The sequence below is a fragment of the Raphanus sativus genome, chromosome 6 (assembly GCF_000801105.2).
Source record: "Raphanus sativus cultivar WK10039 chromosome 6, ASM80110v3, whole genome shotgun sequence".
Classification (NCBI taxonomy): domain Eukaryota; kingdom Viridiplantae; phylum Streptophyta; class Magnoliopsida; order Brassicales; family Brassicaceae; genus Raphanus; species Raphanus sativus.
Window position 1 is genome coordinate 10626353 of NC_079516.1, and position 15244 is coordinate 10641596.

Genomic DNA, 15244 nt, shown 5'->3' on the forward strand with positions numbered 1-15244 from the left:
CCGTATTTTCCATTTTTTGCTTGTTATAAAAATAGTAAATTGCCGGCGAATCTTAGTTTTATTTTTGGGAAATTTGCTAAAAGAGAACAAAAAAATGAGGGTGGTGTCCTAATGGTATAAATGAGATTTTTGTCCTCTTTACCCTTTGTATTTCTGAAAACTAATAAAATAAATACTTTTGTGAATCAAAAAATTATTAAAAATATCAATAATTAATAAAACCACTGTATGAAGAAGCTGGTAATTTTTTTTAATAAAAAGTTGTCAAATAAAAATTAAAAAACGTTCTACTAAAAGTAGAATGTGTCTTCTACTAAAATTGGTGTAGTAGAATGCGATTTCTATACTTAACAAGTTCTTCTACTTATTCTAGAATTAGCTTTCTACTATTTTCAAAACCTCTAAAAAAATAGAATGCGCATTCTACTTTTTTAAAGGTATCTACTTTCCATCGAAATGCATCTTCTATCTTTTTCAAGTTATCTAAAATAAGTAGAAAACGTTTTCTAAAATTTACTCGTACGTCTAAAAAAAGTAGAATATGTATTCTGGATTTTACTCTTTCTTCTAAAGATTTAGAAGGCGCCTTCTACGGATATATCTAACTGAATTTTAGCGAAAATTAATGAAAAATTGGCAACTAAATATTCTAAAAATCTCCTAAGATTATGGTAACTTCCTAAACTTGATATTCACGACTTTTACTTGTCAAAAATTTTTAAAAAATCGATTCTTCTCTCTTGTTCATCATCTCCATTGTTTTTCACCTTTGTTTTCACAAACTCTTCTTCTCTAAGATGCATATCTATACTACATGTGGTGTTTGGAAACTAGATGGAAATAGTGGATGGGTTTTTTCTGCTGATGACAAAGGGGCTAGACTACTGCTATTGGATTCAAATTCTACTTTAGAGGATTTAAAAGGAATGGTTGTGGAGGATTTTGATATGGAAGAAGATAGATTAGGTGATTTGGAGTTCAGTTATCTACCTACTGAGTTTATCAATACATCAACTTCCCCACCTGTGATAATTGCAAACAATAGACAGCTTAAGAATTTTATTGGCTATGTTGAAAAGAGTGTTTCTACTCTATTGTGTGTAACATCTAAAGCCAAGGGTCAGAATCCAGATGAAGCAGAATTTGATCTTAACATGTCGCCATCTGATTCAAGTGATGATGAAGAGGAGAGCAAGTCCTTGAACAGAAGTGACAAAGCTCCAGTGTTTTCTGAGACTCAGAGCGAGGAGAAGAAAGAAAAGGATGACGGAGTCGAATCTGATGAGGATGCCTATGAGGCAGGTACTGAGATCTGTGAAACCGAGAACATAGATAGTAAGTTAAACTCCTCTCTGCTCCAAGTTGTTAAGACGGGACAGATGTATTGATGAGACCCTCAATGAAACTTCTAGTCTCGCGATCAACACTCTGTTTTTTCTCAGCTGCTCGCTTACACAGCAACAACTTCTTTCTTGTCTCCGCTCCTTCGTCATGAACCTTTCTCTTGCCTTTTCCTGTAACCTCAACCGAAGAGGTCTCCTCGTCTGCTACAACTGCAGTATCCTCGCCCATATTAGCAGCTTCTGCATCAATATCATCCGTCACAGCTTCCTCCATTACAGTGTCTTCAGCTTCTATAACTTCCCAGTCTGTGTTGCTCCAATCAAACTTTGTCCTTATCCTCTCCAGGATAAGGTCGACTCGTTCATCTTCCATCTCACCCTTCCTTCTGTAGATTTGATCGAGCAAGACATCATTACCACTCACTGAGATGACGGAGAACAAGACACTCTACAAATCAAACATTTATAACATTAAAAGCCATAGAAAATAAATACAACAAGGCTGCAATCAAATAAGGTAAATATGCATACCTTGTCAGTAAAAGAGTCTTCAAGTTTTGTGACGTCATGATAAGAAACTTTTGCAACTCCTTTCCAATTGCCACACATTGGACCTCTGAAGCTGTCTGAGACTCTCTTGCCACATATTTCTCCAAAATCCGGAATTGCTTCCATAAGCCAAATCTGGATAGCATATGAGAAACCCTCGAAAATGTAGCTGCCCTTCTTACCCAACCTCTTCCTAGCCTTCTCAATGGAACTGAGCAGAAAGTCATAGGAGTGAAGACCCCAATGGAACTTCCGAAGCTTGTCAAGATCCATCACCAACTTAATATACATATGAGGGATGTTCACCTTCTCATTACGCCCCATCACCACTCCCATGATCACGCACAAGTAGATCAAACGGATCCTATCAACTCGGGTCCAGGTGTTCACTTGTTGAAGATGTTCCTTCTTGATCGACTGCAAGCTTATCTTACCACCTCTCCTTACTAGCTCACTCCAAAACCCCCCGTCGGGTTTAAAAGTAACTACGCCTGTGCTATCTTCCCGAGAAATCTTTAGGCCTGTCACAGCGTGGTACTCCTGAAGCGAAAACCGGAGAGGCGTCCTCCCAAATACAAACCACTTCTCATGCTTCTTTGAGGTAATCAGCTGCCTGCATAAGAAGCTATCCACCAGTTTCCCCGAGAACTGAAGCTTATTTTCCGCAATAGCCATGATGTGTGTGAAAAGAGGATCTTTCTTCACATCATCATACTCCGCAGACATAGCTTTCTTCAGATCCCTGATGAGTTGCATGCGGCAGCAATTGTTGATCTTCTTCACCTGAGGTTCCATGCCCTCTGCATACACTCGCTTAGGTAGCTCTGCCTCCATATCTACAAAGTAAAACAAAAAATTAATTATTCAAAACAAAATGACTGAAGTTCAGATAAAGTCAAACACTTTGCTCTTTGTTCAAAGAAACCCAAACAAGCATTCAGTGTCACAATAACAATGTAAACAAGCAGCCAGTGTCATAATAACAACCTAGTAATAAGAAAAAATTGAGAACAAGACAACAGAGACTGTTAACAAAGAAACACAAACACAGAGGAAGAAAATGAGTAAACATATACAACAGCAACACTATTATTTATCACACTTGATTCAGGCAAAGAGGAACCCGAGGAACACAAACACATAGCAACAAATACCATATCAATTCACAAAACTTAAACAAATTCAAATGAAGGCATAGGATAGTCCCAAAACTTAAACAAATTCAAATTCAACTGAACCATTGAACACTGTATCAATTAAGGAGACGATGTTAACCAAAAAAAATTCACAAAATTAATCAGTTACTCCAAGTGAGACAATTCACAATCGATATTGTTTCATATCATCTGTTAACAACAAACACACAAATACCACAAAGAAACTGATGAAGCAGAAGAAGAAGTAAGTAATGATACCTTATATGGTACCGATGTCGGAGAAAGAGAGAGGCGGAGAGGGTGAAGACAATAGCGATTTCAGCAAGCACCAATAGAAGCTCCAAATCGCCTTTGAGATCGTCGAGAGAGAGGCAGAGAAATGTAATCGACCATGCAGACAAGAATGAGATGGGTCAGACATAACAAATCAATCCAAGCACTCTCCAAACCGATAACACCAAAACAAAACCTAAATCCTAGATGGTTTCAAGTTTTACCTTAACCTAAACCGTAGAGCCCGAGAAAGAGAGAGGATGGCGGAGATAGAGTGAGACGGAGAGGTGGAGACACCGATAGCCGTTGAGGCGGAGAAAGAGAGACGATGGCGGAGATAGAGTGAGACGGACAGGCCGAGACAGAACGGCTGGAGAGAGGCTGAGAGGCGGCGATAGAGAGAGACGAAGGGTTACACCGGGGCTGGAGAGAGGCTGAGAGGCAGAGATGTCATCGGAGGAGGAGACACAATCGCTTCCTAGGGTTTCTTCGCGACACAGAGAGAGGCGGAGATAATTAGGCGAGAGAGAGAAATGGTGTAGCTTTAGTATTTTCATTAATTTATCTCATTTCTTTCTTTTTATTTTGCCTTTTAAAAATAGTTTTTAATTTTTTTGCATTATGATTTATTAATTTCGTTTTAATTAGTTCTAAAATTGATTAAAGAAAGGTTAATTTTGGGTTTTAGTAAAAAATTTATCCCATTAGGACAACTTTTGATTGGATTATACCATTAGGACACCATCCTCATTTTTTTGTTCTCTTTTAGCAAATTTCCCTTTATTTTTCGTAGATATGAGTTGAGATGTCTGCAATCTAGATTCTCTGCAACCTTTTTCAATATACACAAGAAAAGGAAAGCGGAATCAACTGTGGATCCTAGGAAACAGGTAAATGGGAAAAGCGGGTAATACAATGTATATTTGCATTGTCTACCCATAACATATGTCATAATTAGCTATATACCATATGCAACTGTAATCCACTGTACAATAAAACAGAAAGACCACTATATCCCTATTATGTTTCTTCCTTCTCCTTCTTTCTCTCCTCCGCTTGCTTCCTTTCCTCCACCTTCAAACTTTCTCTGGTTTTTACCACCGTAAATCCTCCATCAAAACTCCACCGCTTTCAAATCTCCATCAAACTCCTCCGCCGTCAAGCCTACCCCGACTTCCACCCCCGTCAAGCCTCCCCAATTTCCATGACCACCAACACCCACGAGATCGTTGGCGGCCGAGATCTCTCGACGCCCAGCTCCGCCCCCGAGCTCCTCTCCACATCGAGACCTCTCCTGTCCTCCCTCCGCTCTTCCCTACCCCGACGTCCATGACCACCAACACCCATCCCCGGAGCCCCCGACAACTCAACCCCGACCACTGTCGATGGTTCCCGCAGCGCGTCCCTTCCCACCCCCGTGCCGTCATCTCAAGTCCGACTTTTCCGACTTCTCCGGCCGCCGCTCGAACCGCTTCGTCTCCAAAGGGTTTATAAATCCATAGGAGGGTTAGGGTTTAGTTTTGATAAGAGGGAAGGATTTGAGAGGAGAAAAAGAAGTAGGGGCTAGCTCACGCCGTCTCAATCGCCACCTCCGCTCAATTCACTACGCTCGACTCCGCCTCCCCCCCCCCCCCCCCGACCCGAGCTCCACTAACCTAACATAATAGTTTTGTCGAAAAGGGTTTTCGGTATTTTCGCTAGCACCACTTTATTTTCTCGGCCCAATTTTACACTGTACATGGTAGATCATTAATTTTGGGTTTGTTTTGGTATATTGAGCTAGTTAACTCTAATACAATTCCACTCATTTAGGAAAATATTTAACCTGCGTGCTACGTGAGAAAAAAGAATCTACCACGTATGGTTGTTAATGTTAGTCGCAACATTTTCCCATTATTAATTTTAATACACAGGAGATTTGCGTAACTGTTCTCTGCGCACGTTGTAGAATCTTTGTTGGTATATTTAAAACGAAATATATTTTGATGTAGTAGAACATTAATTAAAAGAAACAGAATCATTTGTCCGATAAAATCAAATTAATCAATGTCCAAGATCAATCACTAGGCGGTAACTAGAACGATTTATAAAGAAGTATCGACTACACAAATTACTTAGAGCGTAGGTGAAGTCTAGACTAGACATTAACAAATTGTTGATTTATTTTAATAAATATTACATTTATATGAGCTATTTTTGTTGAATTTAACTATAAAATTATTACGATGAATTATAAAAACTAGATATAATAAACAAAATAAATTAAAAAATTATGGATTTATACTAATATTATTGCTTAATTTAACACATTTACACTATTTAGATAGATTTTAATCGATTTTTAACCAATTTAAACTGATTTGAATCGTATAAATTAGATTTTGAGAAAATAGTTTCAGATGAGACCGAATTGCCACTTAGGTGACGCCGTTTAGAATAATATTATATTTGATTTTTTCTTAAGAAAAAAAATTATGGAATTGTCAACATTTTAGGATACATATAAGGGAATTATCTCAAATAGATCATTTAAAGTTTTGTCATAAAAAACACTCAAGGAATAAAATGACTAAAATATTTTATTAAAGAGGGAAAAAGACATTTATACTCTAGCTAAATAAATAAATAAAACAAAAAAGCAAAAAAATAAAATTTTATATTTTCAAATTCAAAATTTTCTATAAAACTATTGTTATATTCTTTTTTTTTTAATTTCGAAATTAATATTATTTTTTTATTTTTAAATTTTTAAATCTGATCCCAAAAAATTCCGACCTTTTAGTTCTAAATTTTAAGAGCTAGATTAATTAATTCAGGGGTATAAATGTATATTTACCTATTTAATAAAATATTTTATTATTTTGACTCTTAGATGCTATATTTGTGACAAAAAAATTTAAGACTATTTAAGGACATTTCTATATATATACTAGATTTTGATTTGCACTTTCAAAAAAAATGATTTATTTATTTTATATCTTTCTAATAGATAGAAAGTGGATGATTGGTTGGTATTATATCAGCTATTTAACTTTATTTATTTTTAAATCAATAAACACAAATCATGTTGTAATTTTATTTTTAAAAGTTAAAACTTATATCAAATTTTTATTGAACTTTTTCAATCACGATTTAAATTTATTTTTAAAACTTCAACAAAAACGGTTAAAGAAAAAAAATTATATGCATTTTAAGGAATGGTAAAAAAATATTACATGTCGCAACTTATTCACATATTTATGTAATGGTTAATTTAATTAAGGGATGAGTGAAAAATAAACTTGTATTTAAAACACATCATTTTTGTGTGTTCTTTATTGTAGGTATTAATTAGTTTAATATAAGAGATAATAGAATATATGGGAATAGCTTATTTCTAAAAACTACAATAATAAATGCTACAATAATTAGTTTGATTTTGGTAAATATTGATTAAAATATAATTAATAAATATAATAATGGTATGATAATATAATTATCTCTAAATTTTTATAAGTAATTCTGCTTTAATAATATAGATATATGAGTATTTGAGGATATAATATATATATATATATATATATATATTATATATATATCAAATAATAAATATAGAGATATGTATGAGTATTGAGGATATATATATCAAACAATAAATATTATTTTGTATAGAGTAAATGTAAAAAGAAAAGTTAGGTTGGAAAGGTGGTGAAAATAGACAAGTTTAAAAGGCAAGGCAAAAACGAGTCTTGTTTAAAAGGCAAGTACCAACCAAACTTTCATCTTCATTGCCTTTTTTTTTTCCTGCCGCCATATCTATTTCTTTCTCTACAAACCTTGCCTATTTTTCTCTTGAATGCCTTCCGTTCAAATGCGTTCCTCTCCCTCTGTTTCCCCGCCTAGAACGGTTACTGATCTCAAGCAGCGAGTCATCGCCTGTCTCAACCGTCTCTCCGATCGCGACACTCAATCTCTAGCCGCCGCTGAGCTCGACTCGATCGCTCTCAACCTCTCACCAGAGTCTTTCTCCCTCTTTATAAACTGTCTCCAAACCACAGACTCTTCCGCCAAAACTCCCGTCAGGAAACACTGCGTCTCCCTCGTCTCCGTCCTCTCTCGTTCCCATGGAGACTCCCTCGCTCCTCACCTCCCCAAGCTGGTCTCCACCGTCCTCCGCCGCCTCCGAGATCCTGATACCTCCGTCCGCGCCGCCTGCGCAACCGCTTCCGTCGATATGACCACCAACATCACCGAACCGCCTTTCTCCGTCCTCGCCGGACCGATGATCGAAACGTTGATCCACGACTGCGATACCAACGCGCAGATAGGAGCCGCCGTGTGCCTGGCGGCGGCTGTTGACGCGGCCGGTGATCCTGACGTTGAGCAGTTGCAGAAAGCGCTTCCGAAGATCGGGAAGCTTCTTAAGTCGGAAGGTTTCAAGGCGAAACCTGAGCTTCTAGGAGCCATTGGGAGCGTGATCGGCGCCGTTGGAGGTAGAAACAGCGACAGGGCCGTGATGGATTGGCTTTTACCTAACGTGTTGGAGTTTCTAAGCAGCGAGGATTGGCATGCGAGGAAAGCTGCTGCGGAGGTTATGGCTAGAGTAGCTACTGCTGAAGTAGAGTTAGCTCCTTTGTATAAGAAGGCATGTCTTTGTGTTCTCGAGAGCAGAAGGTTTGATAAGGTTAAGCTTGTAAGGGAGACGATGAACCATACGTTGAGTTTATGGAAGCACCTTGGAGAAGATGATTCTCCAGAGTCATCTTCTTCGAGAAAAAGAAGCAAAGATAAGAATACAAACATAGCAACAAGCTCAAAGTTAAATGATGTTGAAGATGAGTCGAAAGAGAAGCGGCCATTGGGGACTAGAAGAGCTCTGTTTCCTGCAAAGCCAAAGCTGTCTAAGGACAAAGAGAATGTAACTATCAAGCCACAACTTGTTGCTGTTGTTCAGAGTAGTGATGGAGAAGAGAGTAGTAGTTCGTCTCAGAGAAATAATGCAGAAGAAGAGTTGTCTCTGATAAGAAACCAGATCACTCGGATCGAAAAGCAACAGTCTGGTCTGTTAGATCTGTTTCAGCGATTCATGGAGAGCTCGCAGAACGAAATGCAGTCTCTGGGGAGACGAGTGCGTTGTCTAGAGACATCATTCAGTGTACTCTCCACTGATTTGTTAGTGTCTCGCAACATAACACAAAATGGCAACCACAAACGCAACGCCCATCTACAGAACTGAAGAAAAAGGGTTCCAAAAGCCTCATTCTACCTGAGCACACACTTCATAGTTGGGCTTGGTTTTATACATGAACTCTAAACACACTTCATGATTTCTTTGAAGCTATTTTTACATTTCCACTTTGTGTAAACACATGATCAAAGTTCTTTACATTGTTTTCTGACTTTTGTGTTACCTTTACTGATCTGTTTCTTGGGAACTCTCATTCGAATCAACAAAACATCTCCCTAATGTCGCATCTAGCTTCTCCCCAACTGAAGATATCCATGCCTAAACATGATATGAACAAACCAACTCTTTTTTTACTTGTCCTATTTAGTTTTTGTTAGCTACTAGAAGTGAAAAGTTTTCCTTACCTGGTCTGAAGACGTGAAGCCTCTAATCGTGTTTCCCCCAATAACTGCGACTCCTTTATCCCCAAGAGGCTGCAAAATCACCGCCTAACAGAGACAAAACCAATATATATCTTGTCACACAGTTCCATTATTAAATATGATTCTCAAATTCTCAGCAAACCTGTGTATTTGGAGGCAGAAATGGCAGCTCTGATCTCCCAGGATAAAGAGAAAGATTTGCCAAGTAACTTTCTGACAATGACAAATCATTACTTTTCTTATCAGAGGATAAATTCATATATTTCTAGCAGAAATATAAACTGAAAGTTAGTACTCTACTTACGTGCTTTTGATTTCATTACCCCTTGGTAAACCGATCCGTTCATCAGCTTATCAGTGTTTACAACGACTGCTTTCTTATCTTCCGGAGATTTAGCAGCCATCCCGATTTGAATAAGGCAGATGCCATTGTAGACAATAACCAGTGACTTACAACATGTTGCCACCTTAAGAGATTCCCAAGCCCTGAAAACACACACAGATTGAATTACTACTAAACTATCTTTCTCTTAGTGCATTCATCTTAACACAAAGCAGAGCTTTACCATAACAACTCGGAGACTATTGATGCAGGAAGATTGGGTTCCAAGACTTTGCAGTCCACACCTTCAGGTTCTATTGGTGTTATGGTCTTTGGTCGGATAGATAACCAGACTAAACCGGTCAATAAATTGGTTACTGCCAACCCAAGCGCCAGAAGATCCGCTCTTGACTGTGAGCTAAAAATCCACCAAATGAACAACAACTTGATCACATCACATTACAACACGAAGGCAAATGTGTTTTATTCTGTCACCACGAACCAATCGAACCGGACGCATATCAAAATCGGTCGAACCAACCGAACCGGAGCTAAGAGAAAATTACCTGCTGGCATCGGCAACAGGAGCGATACCGGAAAGAGCGCGATTGAAGAGAACGGCCAAGAGGGAAGCGCCTCCGACGTAGATCGGCAGGCTCCGGACCGAGTCGTCGTTTCTGGAAACGAAATCAGCCACCAAGTTCTTGCTCGGTTTCGGACCTCTGTAGCTTTTCGGCTCCTGCTGACACCAAAACCAGAAGATAAGAGAGAGAGAGAGAGAGAGAGAGAGAGAGAGAGAGAGAGAGAGAACCTGTGAGGTTGAAGAAGAAGCTCTGATAAATCGCGGGAAATCGTGGGGAGGACGAGTGAATCTGCGATTAGGGTTTTTCGGGATTTGAATTTGGTTGATGAATCTCGCTTCCATTGCAGACGAACAAACAAGGGAGTGAGGTTACAGATGAAAATTTGGCCGTTGGGAGCGAAATAAACATATCTTCATACGACGACGTTTACCAAATCGGAAATAACCATCTAACCAGTCCATAACCGAATGAATATTTAAATACCTTTTTTTTTCCTTGGAAACACGAATATTTCAAAAGACAAAGAATACAATTATGATCACCGAATCAACTTCCTGACACATTTCACTGTCTTATAGACCTGTTGAACTCAAGAACGTTTAGGATCTCATAGGCCACATCTTGAAGTTGATTCGGCGATCATCATTATACTCTTGCTTTATTCTTGAATGCTTTTCTCTATGTGTTAGGAAGTTGATTCCGCGATCATCATTGTACTCTTTTTTTTTTTTTTTGTTAAAGGATTTTCATTAATAAAAATATGAGAGCAGCAAGCAACTTCAGAGTTGAGAGTATTTTACAAACAGAAAGATCTTAAAATCCTGGTTACATCAAGGAGGCTTCCAAAAGCGGAGAAGAGGAGTTCCTAATTTCAGGCCTAGAGAGACCATTGCCGTGCACTTATCAGAGAGAATGCGATGGATGTTTCGCCCCAAGACAGAGGCAGGAGTTGACAATCCTGAGTGGATCCTGAGATTGCGCTCTTGCCAAATGATATAGACTGAAGCTTGCCACGCTTGGAGTAGAGCAATTTTAGCGAAACGATCAGCGGCCGCATTCGGCAGCCAAGTCAAGATCAAATTCCAAGAGAGAGGAGGATCAGTGAAATTGAGGCGAGCACATACAGATTTCCAGACCTCTGTTGCATACAGACAGTCGAAAAAAAGGTGGTTCCTCGATTCATTTGCATTACCACAAAGGATGCATATAGTCTCGACTTCTAGACCCCAAGAGTGGAGGCGATCTAGGGTCGGATTCCTGTTAAGAATGAAAAGCCAAGTGGTAGTAGCATGGCGGGGAATAATACCTTTGTGCCAGAGAATTGGAGCCCATTCTTTATCTGGGACGTGCGGCCTAATCGAATCCCAGATCAAGCGAGAGATGAAGGATTTGTGAGAATTCCCATTAATAATCCAATTAGGGATATCTGGTCCTTGAGCAGGGGCAACAGTAGTGAGAAACGATAATAACTCCAGTTGACGACCAGACCTCGCCGCCGGGAGAGACCAAGAGCTTCCGTTCCATACTTCAGATACAAGCGCAAATAAAGGGACGCCCAATCGAGTCGGACCATCCTGACCAAGATAGGTATACAAGGATCCGAATGGGGTCCAAGGATCCCACCAGAAAAAGGTGATGTCCCCTCTGCCAATAGAAATTCTGATGAACTCCAAAGCTTTAGACCGCAATTTGAGTAATCTCCTGAACATCCATGAGTATGAACAATTCTTCTCATTAAGTGACCAGAACGGGCCCGTACTCAAATATCTTTGCCTTATCCAAGCTACCCAGATTGAGCCTGCTCTAAAGAAGAGCATCCAGATTAGTTTCAAGGCACATGTATCACTCCATGTGACAATGTTCCTAATGCCCAAACCCCCTTCTTTTTTAGGAGTACAAATATCCTTCCATGCGACCTTTGCTCCTGTAGAAATTCCGATGGTGCCGTGCCACAAGAAGGAGCTACATAGAGAATTAATAGCTTTTATAACCCGCTTTGGAAGGAGGAAAGCACTAGACCAGTAACCTATGATACCAGAGATGACAGAGGTTAACATGGTTAGTCTGCCCGCCATGGAAAGAGATCTTGTAGTCCATGAGCTCATTTTCTTTTTGATCTGCAGCAGGAGAGGGTCACAGTCTGAGAAAGAGAGCTTCTTGGTACAGAGAGGCGTGCCGAGGTATCTAACCGGTAAGTTAGAGCGAGCCAGGCCGAAACGGTTAGCAATACGTTGACTCTCCGCTTCCATCATCCCGGACGTGAACAGTGTCGTTTTGCTCACATTAACCGCGAGACCAGACATCAATTCAAAATCCGATAAGACCGAGAAAACACCTTCCAGGGAAGATTCCGAACCGTCGATGAAGATAAGTAAATCGTCGGCGAAACACAAGTGTGTCAGCTCCTGATCCTCACAATCCTGATGATAGCCAAATGAGCCAGACGCTGCAGCTTTGTTTAACATCAGAGATAAGATATTCATCATCATTACAAAGAGAATAGGAGAGAGCGGATCACCCTGTCTAAGGCCAGTCTTCCCTTTAAAATAACCAGAAGAAACCCCATTGATGCTGAGAGAGAAGGATGGCGAGCAGATGCATGCTCTAATCCAACCAATGAAAATTGGAGGTAAGTCATATGCTTGAAGAGTGCTTAGCACAAAATCCCACCGAACGGAATCGAAAGCTTTCGCTATATCAACCTTCAGTGTCATCTTTGGGACAGTCGATTCTCTATGGTAACCATTTAGAACCTCTGACGCCAACAAGATATTCTCAAGAATCAACCTATCCTTCACAAAGGCTGTTTGGTTTGGGAGAATGATCGACGGGAGGATTGCCTTAAGCCTGTTGGATATAAGCTTGGAGATCAGCTTGTATTGAGTATTAAGACACGCTATGGGTCTAAACTCTCTGATAGTATTCGCCCCCGGTCTCTTAGGTAGAAGGATTAGAGTAGTTGAGTTCAGAGATGTAGGCATGAAAGAAGACATCAGAGATGTAGTTGAGTTCAGCTTGTATTGAGTAGTTAACTTCCTCTCCAAGCACCGACCAAGTGCCCCTAAAGAATTCAACTGGAAAACCATCAGGTCCTGGCGTCTTGTTGCTCTTCATTTTCCGGATACAAGAACATATCATATCGGGAGTGAAGAAAAGTAAGCAAGCGGACTTATCCTGAGATGAGCATTTACGCTGGATAATGGACTCTAGAAATTCTGGGAGATCTGGCCAGAACATACCGCGAATAGTACACAAGATACCCTCAAAATATTCCAACGCAAGAGCATGAACCTCCTGGAGCGATTGAGTAACAGTTCCATCGTCACAGATAAGCTGTTTAACTGCATTTAGGGCATTCCTCATAGTCATCATGCCATGATAGAAAGGAGTATTCATGTCGCCTTCTCCCAACCATTTAACCCTAGAGCGCTGTCTGAAGAAACTTTCCTCGGCAAGACGAAGAGAAATCCACAGATCCTTAGCCCACACCTCTGCCTGAACATTAGTGGAAGTGGGATCATTTAGCGCAACAAGTTGAGCAGATGTGAGACTGACCTCCGCCTGCTTCACCCGCTTCTCAATGTCACTATAGTTGTCTCTGTGGAGGGATTTCATCGGCCTTTTCATACTCTTCAGCTTGAAACCGAACTCCTTTAATGTGAAAGCCCGAGGCCCAGCTGCAGCCCAAGCTGCTTTGGTGACCTCTAAGAACTGCGGGTTCTTAATTAGTAGATTGTAAAACTTAAACGGTCTCGTGCCAAAAGCTGGAGGAGGCGATGAAAACTGAATATGACAGGGGCTATGATCTGAAAATTCCGGAGCAGAAAATTCACAGTAGCTAGAAGAAAACTGGAGGATCCAGGCTCCGTTAACCAAGCATCTATCCAGTTTTTTACCCACTGGCGCTGACGGACACTTATTTGTCCAAGTAAATTTAGGACCAGTAAAAGGAAGGTCGAAAAGACCTAGATCCCCCAAGCATTCTCCAAACAGACGCATTGCACGGGTTGTAGATGAGATACCTAGGTTAGAGGTTTCATCAGGATGGAGAATCTCGTTGAAATCCCCTCCTACAATCCATGGCTTGCTTGGCAGATCAAAAGCCGCATAAGTATCCCTCAAAGAAAACCAGAGATCTTTCCGGTAGTCTTCCTCGTTTGAAGCATAAATGGCTGTGTAGATAATAGTAATCCCATCTTCCAATTTTACCTCGCAGGTGATGGATTGAAGATCCGCAAAAAGAAGCCTGACTGTAACCGGGTTTTTGAATATAAACCAGATCTTTCCTAACGGAGACTGGTGGTAGTTATCAAAAAGAGACCACCCAGGGCCCAAAGAAGACAAAATAAGTTGCTTGCTTGCTTCATTAACGTGCGTTTCGAGAAGCGCCCCAAAAAGAATTGACCGTCTATTGATCCAAGAAGACAGCGGGTTATGCTTTGTATTATCGGTAAGTCCTCGCACGTTCCAAAAAAATGTACTCGACATTGGATTATATGGGGGGGTTGTGATCCTTCTTCCATTCGATAGGAAGAATACCACTGGTTCCACTGGTTCCTTGCCGAACCGGAGAGGAGTATTTGCGCTTTTTCTTCTTTCTCTCTGCCGAGGATTTAGGAGAGGGAAAAGACACCTTCGACTGAAGCCCTTTCCCTGTACTTAAGACCAAGGCTGAAGAAGGAGGGATTATAGGGGATTGCTGGGTGGACTTCTCAGTAGTTGAAGAAGGAACACACAAGGAACCCACTGCTATAGGAGTATCCTTAGAAGAGACACCCAACTCCGATGAAGCCACGACAAGAGTACCGTCAGAAAATATAGGCTTGGCCTTCCCATCAACGGCGTCCTCCTTTGGGTCCTCGTTGATCAGAGGGAGAAACTTGTTAACCAAACCAGCCTGACCTGAGCTTGATGCTACTGAAGTCTTCTCCGCTAAGGCCACCTTAGAGTTGGAAGGCCAGCATTGTAAGAAGAATCAACAGAGCTATCTTGCTTCTTGCCGACCTTCTTGGCCTTGTTTTTCCTATTAGGAGTTTGCCATTCCTTGGCTGGATCAACATCAGATGCCACTCCTTTTCCTTTAGAATTTGGCTTAACATTTGATGCTATCATCATTGTACTCTTGCTTGTTATAACTCCGTGCAGCCTACGTCCCTAGGCCCTTCTTGTTCCTTGCGTGCGCCGAGAGATTACTTAGGTGTTTGGGTCGTCACTTCGTCGTTGGACTTCCTTTGATGAATATATGCCCAGCTCGTGAATGGGCTCCAACAGTGATTAGTCAAGGTTGTTGGACAGGCAGGCAGCATTCATGGTTTTCTCAATTTATGCAATTGAATACACTTAAACAGCTCAATGAGTTGCACTGGATACTATTCGCCACTAATATGTAGCTCTGATTGAGCGTATTTTCTGATATGGGTCATTCAT

General features: G+C 40.4%; 4 protein-coding genes across 5 annotated transcripts; 1 reads left to right on the plus strand and 3 right to left on the minus strand.

The window, feature by feature from the left end:
- Positions 1–1396: 1396 nt before the first annotated feature.
- LOC108807800 (uncharacterized) lies at positions 1397–2726 on the minus strand. Its single transcript, XM_018580044.1, has 3 exons — positions 1875–2726; positions 1498–1791; positions 1397–1408 (listed from the first exon to the last, which is right to left on the minus strand). The coding sequence occupies exons 1-3, from the start codon at positions 2724–2726 to the stop codon at positions 1397–1399; spliced, it is 1158 nt and encodes a 385-aa protein (XP_018435546.1).
- Positions 2727–6966: 4240 nt separating this feature from the next.
- On the plus strand, positions 6967–8537 carry LOC108807041 (TORTIFOLIA1-like protein 5). Its single transcript, XM_018579275.2, has one exon. It carries the CDS (start codon positions 7158–7160, stop codon positions 8535–8537), a length of 1380 nt encoding a protein of 459 aa, XP_018434777.2. The 5' UTR covers positions 6967–7157.
- A 68-nt stretch (positions 8538–8605) lies between these two features.
- On the minus strand, positions 8606–10228 carry LOC108807042 (protein COFACTOR ASSEMBLY OF COMPLEX C SUBUNIT B CCB4, chloroplastic). Of its 2 annotated transcripts, none has more exons than XM_018579277.2 (7): positions 10045–10226; positions 9800–9972; positions 9478–9651; positions 9216–9397; positions 9054–9124; positions 8894–8977; positions 8606–8807 (listed from the first exon to the last, which is right to left on the minus strand). In XM_018579277.2, exons 1-7 carry the CDS (start codon positions 10156–10158, stop codon positions 8715–8717), a joined length of 891 nt encoding a protein of 296 aa, XP_018434779.1. In that variant the 5' UTR covers positions 10159–10226; the 3' UTR covers positions 8606–8714. The 2 variants fall into 2 exon arrangements, 1 of the variants encoding a protein (XP_018434779.1); XR_008934948.1 differs by having other exon boundaries at positions 8742–8807; positions 9054–9120; positions 10045–10228.
- Positions 10229–10647: 419 nt separating this feature from the next.
- On the minus strand, positions 10648–14305 carry LOC108807802 (uncharacterized). The gene is made up of 2 exons (XM_018580045.2): positions 13057–14305; positions 10648–12878 (listed from the first exon to the last, which is right to left on the minus strand). Exons 1-2 carry the CDS (start codon positions 14303–14305, stop codon positions 10648–10650), a joined length of 3480 nt encoding a protein of 1159 aa, XP_018435547.2.
- Between the last annotated feature and the right edge of the window lie 939 nt (positions 14306–15244).